The sequence below is a fragment of the Peromyscus leucopus genome, chromosome 15 (genome assembly GCF_004664715.2).
Source record: "Peromyscus leucopus breed LL Stock chromosome 15, UCI_PerLeu_2.1, whole genome shotgun sequence".
In the NCBI taxonomy this organism is placed as follows: Eukaryota; Metazoa; Chordata; class Mammalia; order Rodentia; family Cricetidae; genus Peromyscus; species Peromyscus leucopus.
The window spans coordinates 16,733,082-16,755,693 of NC_051076.1; the positions used below are offsets into that span (position 1 = coordinate 16,733,082).

Below are 22,612 nucleotides of genomic sequence, written 5' to 3' on the forward strand. Positions count from 1 at the left end.
GTAAATTATGTCCTGCACTGGAGACTGCTTAAACTCAATTAAGCAATGCTGTTGATATGCTCATGGCAGTTGAAGATGTCAGAATAAGGGTTTGGGGTAATTTTTCCGGTATGTATTGTGTCAAAGAAAAAGATTTCAGAGTTGGGGTGAAATGACACTGATTTGGCTGAATTTTAAAGTTTATGTATGTTATAAAACAAAAGGTCTAGATGTTCATACCAAAATGTTAACTATAGTTACTATAGTTAAGAAATTTCAGTGATGTATAGTTTATTCCTCACTTAAGTGGGTTTATTTTCAATTCAGCAAATTTTTATTCAGCTATAGCTATGATCATTGCTTTTTCTCTGAAATTGCTACTTGTGCAGTTAGGTTTTTTTTTTTTTTTTTTTTTTGGTTTTTCAGATAGGGTTTGTGTGTGGTTTTGGTGCCTCTCCTGGATCTCGCTCTGTAGCCCAGGCTGGCCTCGAACTCACAGAGATCCGCGTGGCTCTGCCTCCCGAGTGCTGGGATTAAAGGCATGCACCACGGCCACCCGGCAAAATATTACGTTTTTAAGAAAAGGAGATTACTTCGTTTTTATAATTATTTCATCATCTGATTAATATGATGACTTGCTGATTAGCGTGGAAGGTTTATTTGCTGCTCTCCATTGGATCGAGCCCATGCGGCTGTTGAGAGTTCGCTTCATTGCTATAAAGCACGAGGTGTCCGTCCGTAAGGAAGCCCTCGTTTGTGTGGAAGTGGTGACCCAGGTTCTATTTGTATGTATTCAATTTTTAATTTCAGGCAGCTGCAAGAACAGCAGCGGCAGAAGGAGCTGGAGAGAGAGAGGATGGAGAGGGAACGGTTGGAGAGAGAACGGCTAGAGAGAGAGAGGCTGGAGAGGGAACGCCTGGAGCAGGAGCAGCTGGAGCGCCAGCGCCAGGAAAGGGAACACTTGGAGCGCCTGGAGCGGGAGAGGCTGGAGCGCCTGGAGCGGGAGAGGCAAGACCGAGAGCGCCTGGAGCAGCTGGAGCAAGTGGAGTGGGAGCGGGAGCGCAGAGTGTCCAATGCTGGTAAGGAGCCTGCAGACTTGTGTCTCCTGCCTCGGAGCTGGGCGCGGCTCTGTGCAATCGGGAATTACCCTAGTTCACACGTGCCGTGCGTGGGGATCGGCAGTGCAGTGTGGAGTTGGGATAGATACTCAGCAGTTATTGCTTCAGTGTTTCTTTTATTGCCTAGAAACCAAAAGAAAGCGCTTGGGAATTTTTATTCTGTCATTTTAATTCTTCTTGCTGCCCTAAAATTCAAGCTATAAAGTGCGAATGTGTTTTTATGCAAAGATTTTTTTTATATAATGAACTTGGAAGATATTTCCCATGTGCAGTCGCTTAAAATTATCACACACTGTGTGTATCATGCTTCATGCAGCAAGAAGTTAGGTTGGTTATAGTTAGGTCTCTGAAGGAAAAATTAAAACAGATAAAAAATATTCTCAAACATAACTAGTTATTTAAGCATTTTCTGGTATTGTGAAAATTAGCCATCTGGTGGAATTTATCCAGTGTCATAGAGGGTTATGATACGGTAAAGCTTAAGGGGTTGGGTGGTTATCGAAGAATTTTAATCTTTCTGAGCGACATCAGAAGCCAGTAGGGGTTCAGTATTGGCTAGTTGGTTAATTCACTGTTTTTAACTGCCTGATTGTCTGGAGTTAGAGCCGAGAAGATAGAAATGTCCACAGATAAGCACTGAGTTGGGTACCCTTTCCCTGTGTTCTAGACATTTTGCCAGGTTTGAAGCAACTCAGTTTATTCTGCTGTTTGGTAATAATTTTGATGCTGTTTTAGTGGACTGAAATAGTAAAAGTTAAGACTTTTCCTATGAAAGATAGAGTATTAATCCACATAGTTAAGAGGACTTATTTCATCCTCCTTCGGGCTTCAGAGTGTTTACACGCTAAGTGTTCTCAAGTGGAGACAGTGATTTGGCTAATTTTCTGGTACTAACTAGTCGACGACGTTGATACGTTTTGTCTGATTGCTGGTTTTGTGGCTTCACTAGCTCCCTTTTTCTCTCTCCTTTTTATCCTGTCCTTGGTGCTGCTTCCCACCTTCTGTCCAGCTCCATCTTCAGACAGCTCCCTGTGTAGCGCTCCACTTCCTGAGTATGCCAGTTGCCAGCCTCCTCCGGCACCTCCTCCATCATATGCTAAAGTCATCTCAGCTCCAGTGTCAGATGCCACTCCTGAGTACGCTGTAGTGACTGCTTTGCCACCTACTTCCACACCCCCTACACCACCACTGCGACACTCAGCGACACGTTTTGCAACATCTCTAGGTTCAGCCTTCCACCCTGTTCTTCCCCATTACGCCACGGTTCCCCGTCCTCTGAACAAAAACTCTCGACCTTCTTCTCCTGTGAACACACCCTCTTCTCAGCCTCCAGCTGCGAAGTCCTGTGCCTGGTCTACTTCCAATTTCTCGCCCCTCCCTCCATCTCCTCCGATAATGATTAGCAGCCCTCCTGGTAAAGCTACTGGCCCCAGGCCTGTCCTCCCCGTCTGTGTCTCCTCTCCCGTGCCCCAAATGCCTCCGTCACCGACAGCACCCAATGGGCTGCTGGACTCTGTAACATACCCAGTGTCTCCACCGCCTACCTCAGGGCCAGCAGCGCCGCCACCTCCGCCGCCACCACCGCCGCCGCCGCCACCGCCACCTCCACCGCCGCTGCCTCCCCTCGCTTCTTCGCTCTCACACTGTGGATCACAGGCTTCTCCTCCTCCAGGCACCCCTCTTGCCTCAACTCCCTCATCCAAGCCCAGTGTTCTCCCTTCTCCCTCTGCAGCTGCCCCTGCCTCTGTGGAGACCCCTCTAAACCCTGAGCTGGGAGACTCCTCTGCTTCCGAGCCAGGCTTGCAGCAGGCAGCCTCTCAGCCGGCCGAGACGCCAACCCCACAGGGTAAGGCTTCCTTCACTACTGCTGCTGACCACTAGTCACTTCAGAGTAGTGTGTAGTGACAGCTTGGACTGCCTAGAAGAATGGATCGGATGCTTTCAATCATTGAGTATCTCTGTACCAAAGTACTACGTGGGGTTTGTTGTTAATTTTAAAAATTGAAGGTTGTTTTTTTTTTTTTTTTTTTTTAAATCTTGGGGCCTTAACTGTATATAGCAATTTAGTATGGGAGATACCATATTAAACTTAAGTTTTTGGATCTTTTGAAGTAAGAATTGTAGAAGGTGCTATCTAATATTTAGGGGCCCTTATACTAATACATTTATTTTTAAACTTCACCAGTTCATCTTCCATGCAGTAAATATGAGATCTAAATACTTTCCTGGAGAGTTGGAGTCTGTGTCATAGATACCATCCCAGAGTTTGCCCTGGGGCACTTGCTCTCAGACCCCTTTTCATTTTGGCTGCTTCTGTATTGAGCGCTCAGTGTTAGACTTTTAGGGAGGGTAGGGTAGCCTCTGGGCTGTTGGCAGACGGAGAGGGCTGGCAGGCTTGGTGCTTGCCCCCAAGAGCATTTCATGGTCCAGATTTCAAGTAGTGGTGTAAGGGCCACCAGAGAGTCTTTGAAAGTTTTCCCCACACACACAAGCCCTGCTGCATGGCAGCAAGAAAGGGACATGGAGCAGTAGGTGTGGAGGATGTACATGAAGATGACCTAGTTCTGTAAGAAGACACAGGATGGCCCTGCTTTTTGTTGTTTGGGAATATCCGATGTAGTGAGGATGCTGAAGATAAATTCATGCTTATAGAAATAGCGTTACAGTCTAGATGCAAACGAACTCTTTGATGATGTCTTATCAGATTTTTCTAAAAGGTGAATCAAATTAGAACATGTGTAATTTAATGTTGTGATTGACATCTGATCAAGAGGCACCCGCAGCCTAACAAGGCTACCTGTCCTCCTGCTGTGGCTCAGAACCCAGTCTGCAGGACGGGACAGTTCACCTCCAGCCCTTCATTTCTCTGTGTGCCTCCGAAGGGACAGCGACTACCCAGTGTGCAAACTCAACTCTGTCTTTACAGAAGCAAAGATTGGCCCTTTTGAGTCTTAAGTAAATACTCATTAATTTGGTATTTTGATGTTAAGTAAATTCTTTACTCTGATTTTTTTTTTAACAAGATTTGAATACTTATATTCCCTACCTTGAGGGCTAAAACAGCTCTATACTTAAATTATTATTTCTCGGTTATTTGGGGAGTTTTGCCCCATATTAGTTCATTTTATTTCTTTAGTGATTCTCAACTTACACTATGTGTTAAATTTACATCTAGAATCCCTCTAAGAAACTAAAACCTGAGACCCACTTCTCTACAGTTTTCATCTGTCTGTAAACAAATATCTTTTTGTCATCATAGTTAAGTATATTATCTCAGCATGGAAGGTTTTACATGGATTATCTTGGGTCTGTTATCTTAGGTGTAGTGTGTGTGTGTGTGTGTGTGTGTGTGTGTGTGTGTGTGTAACACTGAACATTGCATACTTTGCTAAAATAATGTAAGCCTTAGTTTTCAGATCCCTTGGGAGGGGTCTCCTTGGTTCTGTTACTAAGGGTCAAACACTAAATGGCTGTGTATACACTTTGGCTTTCAATTCTTGTCTCTTTTGTTAAAAACTAGTCTAGACCTTAAGTATTATGGTAAATTAATCTCTTATGTGCAGTGTCTGAGTCAGCTTACTTTAGAATGTCATTCTATCTATCTGCTCCTGTAAAATACAGTGATTTAGCTCTGTTGTTGACAATGGCTGTGTTGGCTTTTCTTCCTCTCAGGCCTTGTCTTGGGACCACCTGCACCTCCACCACCCCCACCCCTCCCAACAGGCCCTACCTATGCCTCAGCACTTCCTCCCCCCCCTGGGCCACCTCCACCACCTCCACTGCCATCTACTGGGCCTCCTCCACCTCCTCCCCCACCCCCTCTTCCTAATCAAGTTCCTCCCCCCCCCCCCCCCCCTCCCGCCCCGCCCCTCCCTGCATCTGGAATTTCCTCTGGACCCCTGTCAGAAGACAATCGCCCATTGACTGGACTTGCAGCTGCGATTGCTGGAGCCAAACTTAGGAAAGTGTCTCGGGTAAATCACCAAGCTACTGAACCTCCAAACGTGTGTCTTACTGTTCCTAAGTGTCTAAACCAGTGGAATTACTGTGCTCTGCTGATAGGAACCCATCACTAACTTTACTGGTTTTAAAACCAACCTAATGTAAAATTTAAGAACAGGTGTAAAGGTGGTTAGTGTGAAGAGTTTCCGCGACCCCATCGTCTCTAGATTTACTGTTAACATTTGCACCACTCTTGGTCTCGCTTTCTTTGAGTATATCTTGTTTACCACACACAGTCTCTACATGGTTTGAGAGTAAGTCAAAAATACCACGTTCTGATTTTTCTATCTCAGTGTAAATCTGGAGGGGGACAGCTAATAATTTTTGTGGCATATTTTTTTCTAGTTCAAAATCATTTGTTAAATTTAATTGTAATGTCTCTTATTTTAACCTGTGACAGTTCCTCAATCTTTATTACCTTTTAAAATCACTGAAAGTTATTTTTTAAAATTATCTTTGAGTTTAGTTTATCATATTTCCCCCTTAGTATTCAATTCAGATTATATATTTGGGATGAGGGTAAAAAGAAATACCATCAGGATTGTGTCTTTTTCAGTGTATCACATGGAAAGGCAATTCTGTTTTCCCATTATCGGTGATCTTAACTTTAACAGAATTCCCATTATATATAAAGTCAATGTTATTCACTCTATTGGTTCTTCAAATTTAAAAAAAAATATTTTTTTTGAAATCAATAATGATGTGTTCCTCTGTTTTGAATGTTAGTAAACATTATTATCTACATAGGAAATTATTATGTGTGTGTTCTCACTAAGGTGGAGGATGGCTCTTTCCCAAGTGGAGGGAGTACTGTGGGTGTGAACTTGGCCTCATCCAAAACAGATGCTGGTCGTGGGAATGGACCCCTTCCTCTAGGGGGTAGCGGCTTAATGGAGGAGATGAGTGCCCTGCTGGCCAGGAGGTGAGACACATGACTGTAGTGGGTATGTCCAGAGTCAAGGACACTTTGATGATTTTGTCCTCTTCGTTATTAGAACAAGAGTAGACAGACAGACAGGCAGGCAGGCAGACAAAGGTAGGTAGGTGACATAAAAATTTCTCATCAATTTGCCTTTCCAGGAGAAGAATTGCTGAAAAAGGGTCAACCATAGAAACAGAACAAAAAGAAGACAGAAGTGTAAGTGAACATAAAACCTCTGTTCCTTGTGATATAGGACTCCAGCCCACCTTATTGAAACACTCATGTGAAGATGACTTAGTCTGAACTTAATTCACTTGAGCTTGTCTGCTTATCTCATTTCTAACTAGACAAGTATTAAAAATGCCTTGAGTGTTACGTATAAAATTACAATCTCATTCTTAGTGAATTGAGTATGGAGAGTTGTGGAGAAAGTACTGACATTCAAACATACAAAGTGACTTCTGTTCTTACACCCACCTTTAAGTGAGTGAGTCGATTCTTACGAGTTTTCTAATCTGTTAAGCCTCTCAATTTCTTTGTGCTAATGTAAGAGTAAAGAATTACATTAAATCAACAGTTTATATGTCCCCCTTAAGAACCCTGTGTTTATTAGCTGTGCCCCTTGCCCTCCATGTCCTCCTCCACATTTCAGCTGGGTGAACTTCTCTCACCTGTTCCTGTGCTGACACTCAACACAGCCATCATTGTTTTCCCTGGGCCATCTGGCCTCCTTTCACAACATTCCTCAAATCCATCTCGTATCAGGTTCCTAGCGTTGGCTAGTACAGGTTCTTAGAACTTACCAGAGAAATGAAATGCACATATTAGGAGCTTTGTGAAGACGGTAGGGAGAAGACAGGAAGAGAAGGAAGCAGTGTGAGCCAGAATGTAAAGCAAACGAGGTAGATGGCAGAAAGACCATGGGAGGAGAGCTTGTAAACCTAGCTGCAGAGAGTAGTATCTCTGGTGATGTGATGTTAGTGTGACTGTTTCTGTATATTTATTTAGGAAGATTCAGAGCCTGTAACTTCTAAGGCCTCTTCAACAAGTACACCTGGTAAGTTCAGGAGAACACTCCCTAAATGCTAATACTGTCCAATTAAAGTCTCTTTTCCCATGTTTGGACCAAGTGACTGCTTGCTCACCAAAAAACGTTAAAGTGCTTTATGTATAATTGAAGGCAGTGACCTTTTTCCTGCCTTCTGTGATCTCAGAAATCAATGCTTTTTTTCCTGATGCTGTGAAATCTGTTAAAACCGACATTTTTGCTCATGCTGTCTTGGCAAATATAGTGTGTGTGTATGTGTGTTCTTTGTGTTATAGACATGAGGTTATTCATTACAGGGTACTATTTTAAACAGTTCTTTGTAGCACGAACCTTAAAAGTTCTTATTAATAAAAACAAATCTGGAGCTGGGTATTGGGGTGAATGCTGGAAGATCAGAGAAGCAGAACAAGCCACAGATACCTCACCTGGCCAGTTCCTCAGCTGATCCTGTTTTCTCAGACTGGAAGCTTCTGAGTCCTCATCCAGAATGAATCTCAGCTGAACTGCTGCTCAAAAGCCTAAAAGCTTAACCAGGCTAAAAGCTTCTAGTTCCTGGTCTTCACGCCTTATATATCTTTCTGCTTTCTGACATCACTTCCTGGGATTAAAGGCGTGAGTCACCATGCCTGGCTGTTTCCAGCGTGGCCTTGAACTCACAGAGATCCAGATGGATCTCTGCCTCCCAAGTGATAGGATTAAAGGCGTGTGTGCCACAATTTTCTCACCTCTGTATCTAGTGGCTGTTCTGTTCTGACCCCAGATAAGTTTATTAGGGTGCACAATATTTTGGGGAACACAATACCACCACAGTTCTTAGAAGAAGAAACGAAATGTACATATTAGGCTGCATTATAATATATTTCAAAACGTTCTCAATTAGGGAAACAAACTCTCCCTTTCTGTGCAGCCATTGACGACGTGTAGTTCTTTGTTTGGGGTTTCACCACGTGGAATTACCGGTCTGTGTTGGCATGTCAGCTGGTGTTGTCACTGTGCTGGTCTTGTTCAAGTAACCATATTGCTGAGATGTCCTGGATACAGCTTCCCTGTCATGTGTGGAGGATCCTATCAGCATCAGGCCTGGTCCTCTGGCTCTTAGAAGCTTCTCACCCTCTCAGCTGTGACTTTCCTGAACTTTAGAGATAGGTGTGTAGAGCAGATGTATTAGCTGGGCTTGGCGCCACACAAGTCAGTCACTTATTCTCTGCACAGTGTGGATCCTTGTAATCGTTTCCATCTGTTGGGGGAAGAAAAAGGTGGCAGCTGTATTTATCTGTGGATGTAAAGAAAAGTATTTAGTATATAGTTAGAAATTATGCTGGTGTACGAAAGTGACAGTAGTGGGGTTTTCTCTTGGCTCATTTTCCCACTCCAAAGAAAAAAAAAAATCCTTTTGACGTTGAGTTGACTTACTCCTGTCATTAACACTGTGACAGCATGAACTAGTTTTCCACAGTCCACCTTGGTTTCTTCTCTAAATGGGGCTTGGTATATTATCTTCATAAGAACTTCAGTTGTTTGTAATCCACATATATGAAATCAGGATTTCATTTAGAAAGGTGTAGCGCTCCTTTTTCATCTGTTTCATTCAATTCTTAAAATTGACATTGTAGCCAAGCAGTGATGGCGCACGCCTTTAATCCCAGCACCTGGGAGGCAGAGGCAGGCGGATCTCTGATGTCGAGGCCAGCCTGGTGTGTAGAAAGAGTTCAGGACAGCCAGGACTGTTACACAGAGAAACTTTGGGGTGTGGGGGTGGGGGAGAACAACAACAACAACAATGAAAGATTAAAAGGGTAACAGTAACCAGGCATGATAACACTTACCTGCAATTCCAGCATTTGGCAAACAGGCAGGAGGATTGCCACAAGTTTAAGACCAGCCTGGACTCTATATATAATCCCAGGTTACCTTGAACTACAGTGAGAGACTGTCTCAAGCAACAAAACAGATGAACAAAAAGAGATTAACAGGGGCTTCTCCCTAATTGAGGAAGGACCTCACCCATCTGTTAAGGAGATGTTGGTTCTGAATCTTAAAACTTATTAGCTATTTTCACCATTCCACCTTCATCTCTGTGCTAACAGTGTCTCAGTGGTGTCGCCCTCTTCCTGGTATGTCTTCCAAACCTCTATTACTTGGATTAGTGTATTCGATGTATTTCTTACTCCATCTGGTTTTTTGATGTTCCCTTACTAACTCTGGAACCTGCCGTTCATGTGTTCATTGACAGAATGCCTTAGCTGTTTCCATACCAAAGGAAAAATTAAATGATGATGGAGTACAGGGAGATAAGTTGAAGGTTCTTCCCTTGGCACCAGCAATTCAGAGCCCGAAGCAGGGCTTCAAGGGAGTTTAAATTTAGTTTGCATAAAGTTCGAAGGGACTATAAAGCTTCCTTCTGAGTGAAGATGTGCAGAAGCCACTTGAAGAGAGACAGTAGAAGATGAAACAAAGTTTCTTATATAAAAGTATATAGTGGGAGCATGACTCATAGATAAACTTGAATTGAATGTGACTCAAATGCTTTTCCTCTGTGACAAAGTTTCACTTTTGATTTTATCAAGTCACCCAGTCAGGTCAGTGACACAGCATCAGTGAATTGGCCAGTTTAGAAAAATCACATTCACAGCCCGTGTCCATTCCGTGTCCCCTAAGTCCCTAGACTTGACTGATTCCTGAGAGCTGTTTGAATGTATGCGAAACGTTGGATTCTAGTGTAAACTGTGCTGATCGTTAAAGGCATCCTCTCTGCATCATCTTTATCACCACTCTCATTTGGGTTATTTAGATTTTATAATATAAGGGGTTTTAAGGACACTTACTCATTTCTTCTCACTTTTCTTTTTTTGTTTTGTTTTATTTGTTTTGCTTTGCTTTTTTTTTTTTTTTTTTTTTTTTTTTTTTTTTTTTTAAGACAGGGTCTCATTATGTAGTCTTGGCTGCTTGGAACTCACTGAAGACCAGGATAGCCTCAAACTCAGAGCTCTTCCTGCCTCTACCTCCTGAATTTCTGTTTTAAGTTTTAAAATCATACAATTTAGAGTCCTCACTGTTCAGAATTTAAATTTTGTATATGTATTACTACTGTGTGCATAGAATGATAGTTCTTTCGTGTCTTGTTTTGCAATGGTTCTGGAAGGATCTGAGGTGTGTTTGCTTAATAACACTTATTTCTCGTTTGTGAAGAACCGACCAGAAAACCTTGGGAAAGAACAAACACAATGAATGGCAGTAAGTCGCCTGTCATCTCCAGGTATGGATTTGTTCTCAGTTTTATATTGTAGATGTGTCTAAAGAGAAGTTAATACATGTTCGTCATAGAAAGTTTTTAGTTGTACAAAGGAAAACATAAAAGCACCTATGAGCCATATATCGAACAACTACTGGATTCATATTTTTGCTACTCCTGATTATCTGATAAATTCTGCTGACACATTTGTTAATCAGATTTTTTGATATTTTAGGATATTTTTATCCCTTTTAACTTGTTTTTTTTATTCAAATTAAAAGAAAACAGTAGTGCAGCAAATATTAAAATGCAACTATCACCCAAATTTAACAGACTTACATGTCTTATGTCTTTGCATCCATAATTTTTTTCTCTTAATAGTTTGAAAGAAACTTGCAAGTAAATGGTGTTTTAACCTAAATATTTTTGACAACCTCCCAAAGAACCTAGGGCATCTCCAACATAACCAAAATAGCATTACTGCCCCTGAACAATAATGAAAATCTGATAGAGCATTGACCAGTAATTCTCCAATTGGTCTCTACATGGTTTTTTTTTTTTTTTTTTTTTTTTTTTTTTTTTTTTTTTGGTTTTTCAAGACAGGGTTTCTCTGTGTAGCTTTGCGCCTTTCCTGGGACTCAACTTGGTAGCCCAGGCTGGCCTCGAACTCACAGAGATCCACCTGGCTCTGCCTCCCAAGTGCTGGGATTAAAGGCATGCGCCACCACCGCCCGGCTCTACATAGTTTTTAAAATATAATTTTAGAAGAAACTTTTATATTTTATATTGAAATTCAGCTAAGGATTACAAAGAATGTAAGAGAGCAAAAAAAAGGTACATATTTGTTGTATCTCAGTTGAAACCTGTAATTGTGGGCTGGAGAGGTAGCCCAGTGGTTGCTCTAGTAGACCCAGGTTCAAGTCCTAGCCACCCACATGGTAGCCAACAACTGTCTGTAACTCCATTTCCTGGGGATCCAATGCTGTTTTCTGGCCTGTGAAGGCACTACATGCACATGTAGACATATGTGTAAACAAAACACCCATTTGTATGTAATTCAAAAAATAAATAATTTAGGTGTGGTAGTGCACACTTTTTAATCCCAACATCCATGAGACAGAGGCAAGCAGATCTCTGAGTTTGAGGCCAAACTAGACTACATAGTAAGTTCCAGGCCAGGTAGGACTACATAGTGAGACCCTGTCTTAAAAAATCAAATCAAGCCGGGCGGTGGTGGCGCACGCCTTTAATCCCAGCACTCGGGAGGCAGAGCCAGGTGGATCTCTGTGAGTTCGAGGCCAGCCTGGGCTACCAAGTGAGTTCCAGGAAAGGCGCAAAGCTACACAGAGAAACCCTGTCTCGAAAAACCAAAAAAAAAAAAATCAAATCAATCAAAAAGTAATAAATACCCAAAAATATTAAAACCAACATTTTTAATCATAGTCAAATTAGAAAAGATAGGCTTGCTGACCAGTCAAGAGCCCCTGTTTCCAAAAAATAAAATGGAGAGAGGAGTTGAGAAAAACACCTGTCATCAACCTCTGGCCTACACCCCCACCCCCCACCCCACACAGACACACACACCACACTCTCTCTGTCTCACGGGTTGTGGCTCAGTTGTCAGAATGCATATCTAATATACTCAGAGGCCTGAGTTCAGTGTCAGCACTGCATGAACTAACTGGACATGGTAGCATACACTTAAAATCCACTGAGGTGTAGGGGTTAGGGGTGAGACAGAAGAAAGTTCAAGGTTATATTCATCTACTTACTAAATTTGAGGTCAGCCTGGCCTACCTGAAATCCTGTCTCCAAAAACAAAGAAAGATAGTGTCCATAAACAAACAGGACTGACTTATTTCTGAGTTAACTGTAGGTAAGAGTGTTGTGGTAAAAATATGTTGAGATGGATGATATCTAATATTGGAATGTTCCTATGGTTTTCATTAAAAATCTACTGACTTTATATTCATGATGGGAGGAAATGTTCTTTACATGCCTGGGAATAGTTAGTTTTGTATACATCAAGCTACGGATATTTTTAAGTCTATTGCTTTGATATTTACTGAATAGGGATGTCTTTGCTTGTGTTTTGATCCTTGGTAAGTAGGTAGCTGCAGCCTACAAGAGTAGCCATTGTGTCATGTAAATTAGTATCAAAATTTAAAATTTAGTAAAATCCATATTTTAAGGATAATTAACACCTTTTATTTTTGTTTTGCTTGCTGTAACTAAAAGCCTATAAATCAGTAGCGTCGTGGGAATTATCTTTTAAAGTTCTATTGTATACCCTTTAAATGGTTTTTCCCCTTCATAGACGGGATTCTCCAAGGAAAAATCAGATTGTTTTTGACAACAGGTCCTATGATTCATTACACAGGTATCATCCTGCTGTGACTTTGTGATTTCAGACTTTTCAATAACATGTCCAGGGTAGGGCTGAGCTTTTTCTACCTGGATTGGTAATCACCACAAGGGAGACATTAGGAGGATGAGTTTCGTATTTTAACTGTACTTTGAACATTTAATATAGAACCCTGCTACTGCTTGATAGTTGAATTCAGATGAACACAAATGATAGAAGTCAGATCATCTTACGGTGTTGGCGGCTTAAGCATTTCCCTTTGAAGGCCACTTTCTTCATGATGATATGACAAGGATTTTAAAGAATGGAATCAAAGACCCTCTGCTGGTTTTGTTTTGCTAGAGCACAGGACAGTATTGTACCATAGATGAAGCTGCTCCTTCGATGTAGGAAAGGGGGTGTCTGTAACAATTTGGTACCTAGCATCTTGAGCACATTGTTTCTAGATGAGCCCTAAGTTTTTTTTTCTTTTAAAGTGGGGGGGAGAAAAAAAACAACCCAAACCTCAGAATATTAAAGATACAGGTCTGGGAGTAGGGCTCAGTGGTCATGTCCTTAGCATGCATAAAGGTCTCCAACACTGCCCTCCACCTCCTCCCAAAGGGAGGGGCAGGATCTGCTTCTTTCTTAATTGAAAAAAGACAACAATTAAAAGTCTGTAGATGCTTTTCAGCAGTTTGTAGAATTAATTTGATAGAATAGGAAGTTAAATATTGCAGTAGAGTTATTTTATAGGCAGTTGTCTAGGTAACAGTTTCCTTAAAGTTAAGGAAAAAACACATACTTAAACATCTAATAAGCCCTCATTTTTTGTTATCAGTTGTAATAAAAATCCATCATTTAAAAGCAACAGATATAGAGAGGGGCATGGTATTATATGCCTGTAATCTTGTCACTTGGGATACTGAGGCCGAACTATAAATTAAGGGTATCCTGTACTATGTAATGAGACCTTGTCTCAGATAAATGAGCGAATGCATAAGCAACTGAATTATGTGCATTTTATTAGAAATACATTAATAACTGGGTATGGTAGTACATGCCTTTAATCCCAGTACTTGGGAGGCAGAGACAGGTGGATCTCTGGATTTGAGGCCAGCCTGGTCTACAGAGTGAGTTCCAGGACAGAGAAACCCTATATTAAAAAAAAGAAAGAAAGAAAGAAAAGAAATGAAAGAAAGAAAAGAAAAGGGGGGGAAGGACATACTTTAATATATGCTAAGCATAGTGGTATACACCTTTAATCCCAGCACTCTGGAGGCAGAGAGAAGAGGATCTCTGTTTGAGGCTAGCCTGATCTACATAGAGCAATGTTTCTCAACCTGTGGCTCACTACCCCTCTGGGGGTAAAATGACCCCTATTTCAGGGGTCACATATCAGATACCCTGCACATTAGATATTTACATTACGGTTCATAACAGTAGCCAAATTACAGTCATGAGTAAGCAATAATTTTTTATTTATTTTATTTTATTTATTTTTTGAGACAAGATCTCACTGTGTAACTCTGACTGTCCAAGAATTCATTATGGAGACTAGGTTGGCCTCGAACTCACAAAGATCCGAGTGCCTCTGCCTCCCTGGTGCTAGGATTAAAGGCGTGTGCCATCACACCTAGCCATAATAAAAATAATTTTATGGTTGGGGGGGTCACCAAAACATGAGGGAACTGTATTGAAGGGTTGCAGTATTAGGAAGATTAAGAGCCACTGACAGAGAGTTCCAGGACATCCAGGGCTACATAGAGAGACCCTATCTCAAAAGAAAAAAATACATTAATGTTATACATCTATATTTTAAAATGTTCATCAAGTCTACTGACCACATGAATTAAGTAATACATAGGGAGAATATCTGTCAGTAAGGAGTTCTGTAATTGGACTCTGATCAAATTCTTATTTGCTAAAGTTACTTTTATACCACTGGCAATCAAAATTTGGCAGATTTATTTATCAACCAGTCAATTTTCCGTAAATGTTCATTTTACAGTCAGCCTTTTTGTTTCTTTGAGGAAGGCGAATTGTTCTTAACAAAACGTTTATTAGGAAAATCTGCTAGACTATAGAGAAAAACAGTGCCTAACAACAAAGTCCTCTAAGATACTTTATTCTCACACCTAGTGCCAGGATAATGTTTCTTTAAAATAAAAATAAAAAAAATTTAAAAAGTGGTGATTACTCCTTTCCTTCAGTATGAAAAGTTCTCCCCCTTGAGTTAATTCTCGTTCGTGGTGGTGGTGGTGGTGGTGGTGGTGGTGGAGGTGGTGGTGATGGATTGCATGTTAGCATGAATTAAATTTTTTTAAAGTTGCATGTTTGCACAGTTGTTTATTAACATTCTAAATTGTTTAATAAATGCAGATGTGTTTATATGATACAGCATATTTCTCAATTACGTAGCAGGTTGTACCCGTTGTTGGAATTTCAAAAATAGTCATTATAATATATCTTAGAGAAAAGTAACTAATTGTCTTAAGTGGTAAAGGTAAATGCAGATTAATTAATAATTTAATTCTTAAAAGCAGAGATAAGTAACCCTGGGTGTATAAAATGCAGTGTGCCAACCCTCAAGAATATTTACTATACACAGAACACTGGATATTTTGCTGTGGACTTTAGAATTAAGTAGGGTCTTCAACAAAGAAAGATGTGTCTTCATAAGAGGAGAAGCAGCTTTCTATAAATCCTCAGTACTTACTAAACAAAATTTCTGGAAGTTACTGTTGAAGCAGATACCCAATAAGTTAAGATTGAGTTTCTTTCTTTTTTTTTTTTTTTTCATAATAAGCTTTTTAAGCAGTTTTGAAACTAAAGCAAATTAAGTATTTCATCTCTATGAGCAATGCCTTTGGGTTTGAAGTATTTCATCTTAGGTATTATGAAATATAACTTTATAGCAAGTTACATGTGTTGGGTCTTGATTCAGATAATTTGCTAACATTGGTACTCTGCAAAATTGAAATATGTGATTCACTAACGGCTTGTAGAATGGTTACTGTTCTAAACCAGAAAATGAAGACGCGAATGACTGAAGCTCCAGGCTCCCCCTGAGGAGTTTCTCTTATTTCCAGGATTGGAGAGGGAGCCATGACTGGTTTATTTTGTGTTGAAACTTATGTTTGAAATATGCCTAATTCCAAATATGCCTAATTCATACATAACACTTATTTTACTGTGTTAAAATTTTTAATGAAAGCTAAACTTTTGAAAGTGCATTTGTAACTGAAAGCTTCTATCTTAGAACTTCCCAGTTTTTATTTTTCTGTTTTCTTTCTTCCTTTTGAAAACAAAGTAAATGTATGCACTCTATGGGAAGGTAGCGCTTTTGGAGAGAAAGCGTGCTTCTAACCTAATAGCTTCCAGCGGTTTTGTTCTAATGCTTAAAAGGGAAGCAAATAGACAAAGAAATTAGGCTTAACAAAAACAAATTATTTTTCTCCTACAAACTGAGGCTCAGAGCTTATAAGCTGATTTGTGTTAAATAAAATATTCTAGATATTAGAGCTTTCCCTTTATTGATTTGCTTGATATTTAATGCATAATATAAAGTTTCAAAAGCCAACCTGACTGCGTTATATAGGCCTTGGGAGTTCCAACTGATCACTTTGTCACGTCCATGGTCAGCATGCTGTGTGTTACCTGGTCCAAGGGGTGTTGTCATCTGTTTAAAGGAGCTTCACCATACTGTCATCCTTTCCTTCTTTTTCAAAGAGATGATTCAAGTGAGAAAAGTGAAAGACATTTTCTGCTTCCTGTTCTAATCAGTCCTATAATTTTGACAATTAACTTTTTAGCAAAATAGGTTTAAGAAGTTAATTTAAATCTGGCATTGGGGTGGCAAGGTTACAGTTACTTGCAAACTCGTTAAATGTTGTAAATGTAATTTATCTGTTCTGGAAATTTCTTTTGTACAGACCCAAATCTACACCTTCGTCACAGCCCAGTGCCAATGGAGTCCAGACAGAAGGACTTGACTATGACAGACTGAAGCAGGTGGGTACTGGGGTACTCTAATCTTTCTGTCTTGAAAGGGAACAAGGGACCTTGCGCACATATGTTCTACATGGATCCTGGGAATACTCTGAAAGATCACACAGTTTCAGCTACTGTAGACAAATTAGCGTGGCCATCTTGATTCCATTCTGGTTCCGTGAGCTCCCGTTAACTTCCAGCAGCAGTGTAGGGGACATGGGGTGGCAGTGTAATAAAAGCTGAGATGTAAGGGTAAGGCTTGCAGCTACCGCAACAGTGGGCTTCACCTTTCTCATAACCTCAGTGGCAAAACTTGACCAAACAAATCTGAACAATTTGATTTTGGCAAGAATGTATGGGAAATGAACGCTCTTGCATACTTAGGATTTCTAAGAAGCAGTTTGGCAAAAACAGATCCCCAGCTTTTGACTCCAGCAGTTTGAAGTGACTTATAAAGATAGATTGGTGCAAAGATAAAGGATTTTAACAAGTTGATAGACATCAACCTCATTGTACACGAAAAGCCTTTTCTTTATTTCTTTTTGGGGTTTTTTTGTTGTTGTTGTTGTTGTTTTCTGTTTGTTTTGTTTGTTTTTTTTTTTTTTTTTTTTTTGGTTTTTCGAGACAGGGTTTCTCTGTGTAACTTTGTGCTTTTCCTGGATCTTGCTTTGTAGCCCAGGCTGGCCTCAAACTCAGAGATCCCCCTGCCTCTGCCTCCCGAGTGCTGGGATTAAAGGTGTGCGCCACCACCACCCAGAAAAGCTTTTTCTTTAATGAACTTTAAGAGATAATTTAAAATTTTTCTGAAGTGTACAGTATAACACATAATTTAAGATCCCTTCCAAATATAGCTGTTGTTTTTCACCTATGAAAATTGTGGCTCTTTTTCATTCTCTTTTAACTTTTAATGTAAATTCTTGATGGAGACACAGAGCATCATATATGATATATATATCGTCATACACACACACACACACACACACACACACACACACACACACACACACACACACGAAATGGCAGCCACATAACAAATGGAGCAGGGTGAGGCCGGAGGGGTGGTTCAGTAGTTAGGAGCATTTGCTGCTATTGCAGAGGCCCGGATCCACTTCTGAATGCCCACATGTTCTCTTAAAAATCATACAGTTTCAGAGGATCTGATGCCCTCTTTTGGCCTGTTCAGGCATCAGGCACACATGTGGTACACATATATACATGCAGGCAAAATACTCACATGTGGAAAATTAAAAAAAAACAATGAAGTCTGCTTAAAATGAACAAAAATAATTGAAGTATTTTATTTAGCCCTAATTTATTAAAAATGAATTTAGTATATGCACACTGTTTCGTAAAATTTTTCATTTAATGAATTCTTTCCTCTCTCAGAGGTCAGGGGGGCATCATCGGCCCCCCTAGAATTAGAGTTACAGAGGGTTGTGAGCAGCCGTGTGAGTCGGAACCAAACCTGGGTCTTCTTCAAGAGCCAGCCTCCACATTGTTTTCTTAATACTAAGTCTGAAATCTGGCAGATGCTTTACACTTAGAGTCCGTCTCATTTCAGACTAACTTCAAGAGCTCAGCAGCTGAGTGTGGCTGCTGCCTGCTCTGTTAGGTACTTGAAGTAGGACTTGGCAGGCTGTGGTGATTCCTAAGAAATTGCCATACTTAAGATGTGGTGATAGATCTGCCAGGAGATGGTTGTCCAGTGCCATCTTCCTCATCAATACATCACCTCTTAGATGGCTGGCAGAGGATTGGGTCTCACAGCTGTCTGAGTGATACTTCTCTGAATGACAGAACTAGCCATTGTATATCTTATTAGGCCAGAAGAAGCAAAGATGGGTAAGGAAGAAATATTTAAACAGAATTTACTAAGGCTAGTCTCCTAGGAAATAGAATTGAAACTGTGGTGGAATCAGAAGCCATGGGGTGGAGGGACCCTGGGGAGAGAAGTGCTCCCTTGGGAGCAAGCACATGGATGGGGATTTGAGTCTGACCCCTGGACACACATGAACAAGCCAGGCACGTTGGTGTGCAGTGCCCTCGGCTCACTGGCCAGCCAGCCTGTCCTACTTGGTGAGTTCCAGGCAAGTAAAAGATGGCCTCAGAAAGGTGGGCGGGGGACGCACACCGACAGACAGGTGACAGCCTGCACTTGTAGACTAATGCCCGAGACTGTTCTCTGGTCATGTACAGACACAAAAGAACTCTATTTCTAGATATTCTTCAGTTTTGTCTGAACAGGAAACTGCTTCACTGTGCTTTCATCTGTGCTTTGTTTCCTGGTGTTTTCTCTTGGTTCTTTAGGACATTTTAGATGAAATGAGAAAAGAACTAGCGAAGCTGAAGGAAGAGCTTATTGATGGTAAGTACCAGGCATGCGGCTCTCTTCACACTGCTCTTCCGGAGGGGCTAGCCTTGGCTTAGGTTGTTGCGGAGGTGCTGTCCTCTTAGAATGGGGGTAATTTGTAAAAAGGAAGATAAAGAAGATTTCTAAGTGTCAAGTGTAGTATGTGGTGGAAACCAGTCAGGCAGATTTTTCTCTAAGACACCTTGATTCATCCATTCCACTGTACACCCCTTGTTTTGGAGCCCACAGAACCAGAGTCTGTGTCTGGCGTACGTAAATATAATCACATGTGATTGGAATCTTTGTGATATAAAAGATGTATACAGTGGAGATGTAAATTTCATATCTTTTTATGACTGAATTTGAACACAACCCTTTCTCAGGATTTCTCAGGAATGAATCATTCATCTGTATCTCCTTCCTGGAATATTGACATTGAAAATCCTTTTTTCCCTATTACAGCAATCAGGCAGGAACTGAGCAAGTCGAATACTGCATAGAGAAGCGAACTAAGAGAGACAGGACTTGAATCTGGAGAAAAACAAGAAATCCTACAAACAACTGTTAACAACCCCCTACGATTTTTAAGCTGCAAGAAGAAAATGGATACAGTCAGGAGGGAAAAAGCGCCAACCTCTGAAAGCCTTCAGACATAGCAACTCTGGCAATCAGCTGCTCCCTCCCGGCGTGCTCCTGTTCTGACCTTTACCGCAGGATGAAGACTTGTGTTTGAATTCCCTAGCAGTACTAAACCCATCAGGCAAGAAATATTTTCATGTCTAGATGAAGCTGCACGTTTTCCACAATCCATTGCTAAAATAAAGATAAAGGCTTAGGAGGTTTTTTTCAGGGGGCGCTGATGAAGAATTTAATTTAGCAAGTTCTGCTGTTGCATTGTAAACGTTTCTCTCAGGTTTGTCTTCCTATCATATTTGATATTCCGTGAATAGTGAAGATCATAAAATATGGAACAAATGGAATTGTATGTGCTTTCAAAGGGTGGTATTTATAAGAAAGGTCCTAAAATGTTTAGTCCCACTTGAGGAATTTAGAATGATAGGAAGTCTCTCGGGTTAGCCTTCATGCAATTTTGTAGTTTAAAACAAAATCCGTCCAGAATTTAAATATTTAGATGCCTTCCTAAATTGTTACAATGCTTTACCAAATCTATGACTTCTATATACAAACAGTGGTCAAATGTAAAACATTCTATTATAGATTTCCTGTAGGTTTTCAACCTTTTTTAGACTTATGCATGCGGACATTTTTATAATGTAATTACAATCACAACAAAGTTAGCTTTTTTAATTACAGACAGTAATGCATGTCACACTAATATGTAGTGGCCTTTTCAAGGCCTAGTCCCAGGGGAAAATATTTTGTAGAATATAGGGAAGTGGGAGGAAGGGGAGGAATAATTTTTTATTTAAAGTTAATTCTGCACTATCTTTTTTTTTCTCAATTATCTGCATGAATTATGAGAAATATTTTGTGACTTTAGTCGATAAACATGTTAACAAAACCAAGTACTTAATCTTTTACATCATGTCTTCAGCTATTTGTATTTTAACCAGCAATTCCCATGGTCTGAAGCATGATTCTGAGCTTCACATGAATTACACCTCACTGTGGACCTCCAGAGTTTGATCACTGAACTTGGCAGTTGCTGTCACCAGACCCTGCAGTGCTGCGGGTGTCTGGGTGCATGCTCCTGAGTGGATGCTGCTCTTGACCTTGGTTGTGCTGAAATGCAAGAAATATCAGTGATGGCAGCAGTTGGGGTCACAGAAGTCACCAGATAAAGGGAAACCAGTGGGGAGTTCTGCAGTTTTCTTTTCATAAAACTGAAGTGATACTTAGACCCAGAGAGAGAGGGGTGTGTGTGTGTGTGTGTGTGTGTGTGTGTGTGTGTGTGTGTGTGTGTGTGTGTGTGTGTGTTGGATGTGTTCCACCCCTTTATGTTATAATTGGCAAGATTAAAATAAGGGAGAAATTCTATTTGTTGTAATGTTAGCTTTTTGGAAAATCTAGGAAATCAAAAATTCTCCAGGCTCTCCATCATGGTTTATGCTTGAGTTATTCATGTGCCATACTTGCTTTGGTTATCAAAACGTAAAAAAAAAGGGGGGGGGGAATAATCCACTTTCTTTTGCTTTCTAGATTTCATACATCTCAGTTTTAAAACAAAGCTTGATGACAGCGTAGTTTTCTAAACGCTACAATTTGCAGTCATCACACTACCGAGAAGTTGAATGAGGATTTTTTTTTCCTTGTTAAGAGTTTGTTTCTGTAGAAACTTCATTTTTAGATTAAACTGTGAGGGATGAGCTACCATAGTTCAAATACACAGCTCTTCTTCTGCCTGTTCTCCATTGTCATGCAGTAATAGTTAAGGCATTGAAGATGCAGTGAGCTCATCAGTTGTTCTCTCAAAGAAATAGTCATTGCATTTTACTGTTGAACTTCTGATTATGCGCTCCTTTGATAATGTAAATGTGTGCATCCCTTACAGATCTGATCAAACATCACTTTTGATTTTGTTGCTGAAATTAAATAGTCTGTAATAGGTAGAGTACTGGGTATCAGTGGTCCAAAGTGAGACAGAATACTAAAGTCAGATGCTAAGTCCTAAAAGAAACTGGTTTATGCACTAAACGTTTTGTGCCTTGGTCTAATATTTAACACAATGTCTGTGTAAAATGATAAAAAAAAAAAAAAAAGAACCAGTGTTGACTCATGCTATGTCCTCCATAATACTGCATTATCCCACATGGCTAATGTGTCCCTTCCTAAAGCGTGATTGGACTATTCTGTATGTTCACTGTCAGACATGACAGTCTTGTCATTGTTAGAGATTTCAGTGATTAAAATGGGAAACCGAAGCTTAGGTTATTTTCCCAGAACTGTTCCTTGGAACCGTAGTATGATGGTGGGTTTCGCTTTTGTGTGTTGAATGTCTTCAGCTGAGTACAGTTTAGGGATCCTTTCTAACTACAGGAAGGCACTGCTCTCCTCAACACTGTGATCCGACCTGCGACAGCTCTACAACACACCCTGTAAATGGCTAGCACGTCAATAGCAAACAACCTGAATGTACAAACCTTAGTGCTGGTGCTGAAATCTCTAAAGAATAGTCGTCATGATCTCAGAGTTTGTTCACAACTTACAAGCATAACGTGTCAATCAGAACTAAAGAATGTTGATTCCTCATGCTGCAGGTGTATTTCCTGTTTAGGTTTTTCAGTTCTCTGCTGTTTTTACCATAACTGTTTCATTTAAATTTCTTACACGCTAACTTCATTTGTGTGATTGAAATAAAATTTCAGTATATACATGTTTCTTGTTTGTGACACTTAGATGATCTTCTGAAATAATACGTTAATTCCAAACCAAGTGATGATACTGGGTGTAAAATTCGCACCTCATGAAGCCCAAAGCTTCACTGTTTACAGTTTACACATCATGTCACTGTTCTTTAAGATTTCATCCAGGTCAGGAATAGTACATAACACAAAGGGAATGTGTAATGATCTCTCTGCCTTTTACTTTTGAAGTGAGTGCTGTGTGTTCCTTATATCTTACATTTTCTCAGCATACCTTGATACAGTGTCTTTCATAGTCAAG

The 22,612-nt window shown here is 40.4% G+C and overlaps 1 protein-coding gene across 12 annotated transcripts in view; it reads left to right on the forward strand.

Moving 5' to 3' along the window:
* Positions 1 to 22,322, forward strand: part of Enah (ENAH actin regulator) — a 115,049-nt gene extending 92,727 nt beyond the window's left edge. For 5 of the 12 annotated variants that reach the window (XM_028858999.2, XM_037211165.1, XM_028859008.2 and 2 more), the window contains 11 exons: positions 790 to 1,058; positions 2,107 to 2,943; positions 4,770 to 5,071; positions 5,876 to 6,021; positions 6,180 to 6,237; positions 7,030 to 7,078; positions 10,259 to 10,325; positions 12,619 to 12,681; positions 16,581 to 16,659; positions 18,946 to 19,003; positions 19,451 to 22,322. In XM_028858999.2, the coding sequence (XP_028714832.1) occupies positions 790 to 1,058; positions 2,107 to 2,943; positions 4,770 to 5,071; positions 5,876 to 6,021; positions 6,180 to 6,237; positions 7,030 to 7,078; positions 10,259 to 10,325; positions 12,619 to 12,681; positions 16,581 to 16,659; positions 18,946 to 19,003; positions 19,451 to 19,488 (1,966 nt within the window). In that variant the 3' untranslated portion in view covers positions 19,489 to 22,322. The remainder of the gene's footprint in view (positions 1 to 789; positions 1,059 to 2,106; positions 2,944 to 4,769; positions 5,072 to 5,875; positions 6,022 to 6,179; positions 6,238 to 7,029; positions 7,079 to 10,258; positions 10,326 to 12,618; positions 12,682 to 16,580; positions 16,660 to 18,945; positions 19,004 to 19,450) is intronic. The other 7 variants (XM_037211166.1, XM_037211167.1, XM_037211168.1 and 4 more) reach the window with 3 other exon arrangements.
* The last annotated feature ends 290 nt before the right edge of the window (positions 22,323 to 22,612 follow it).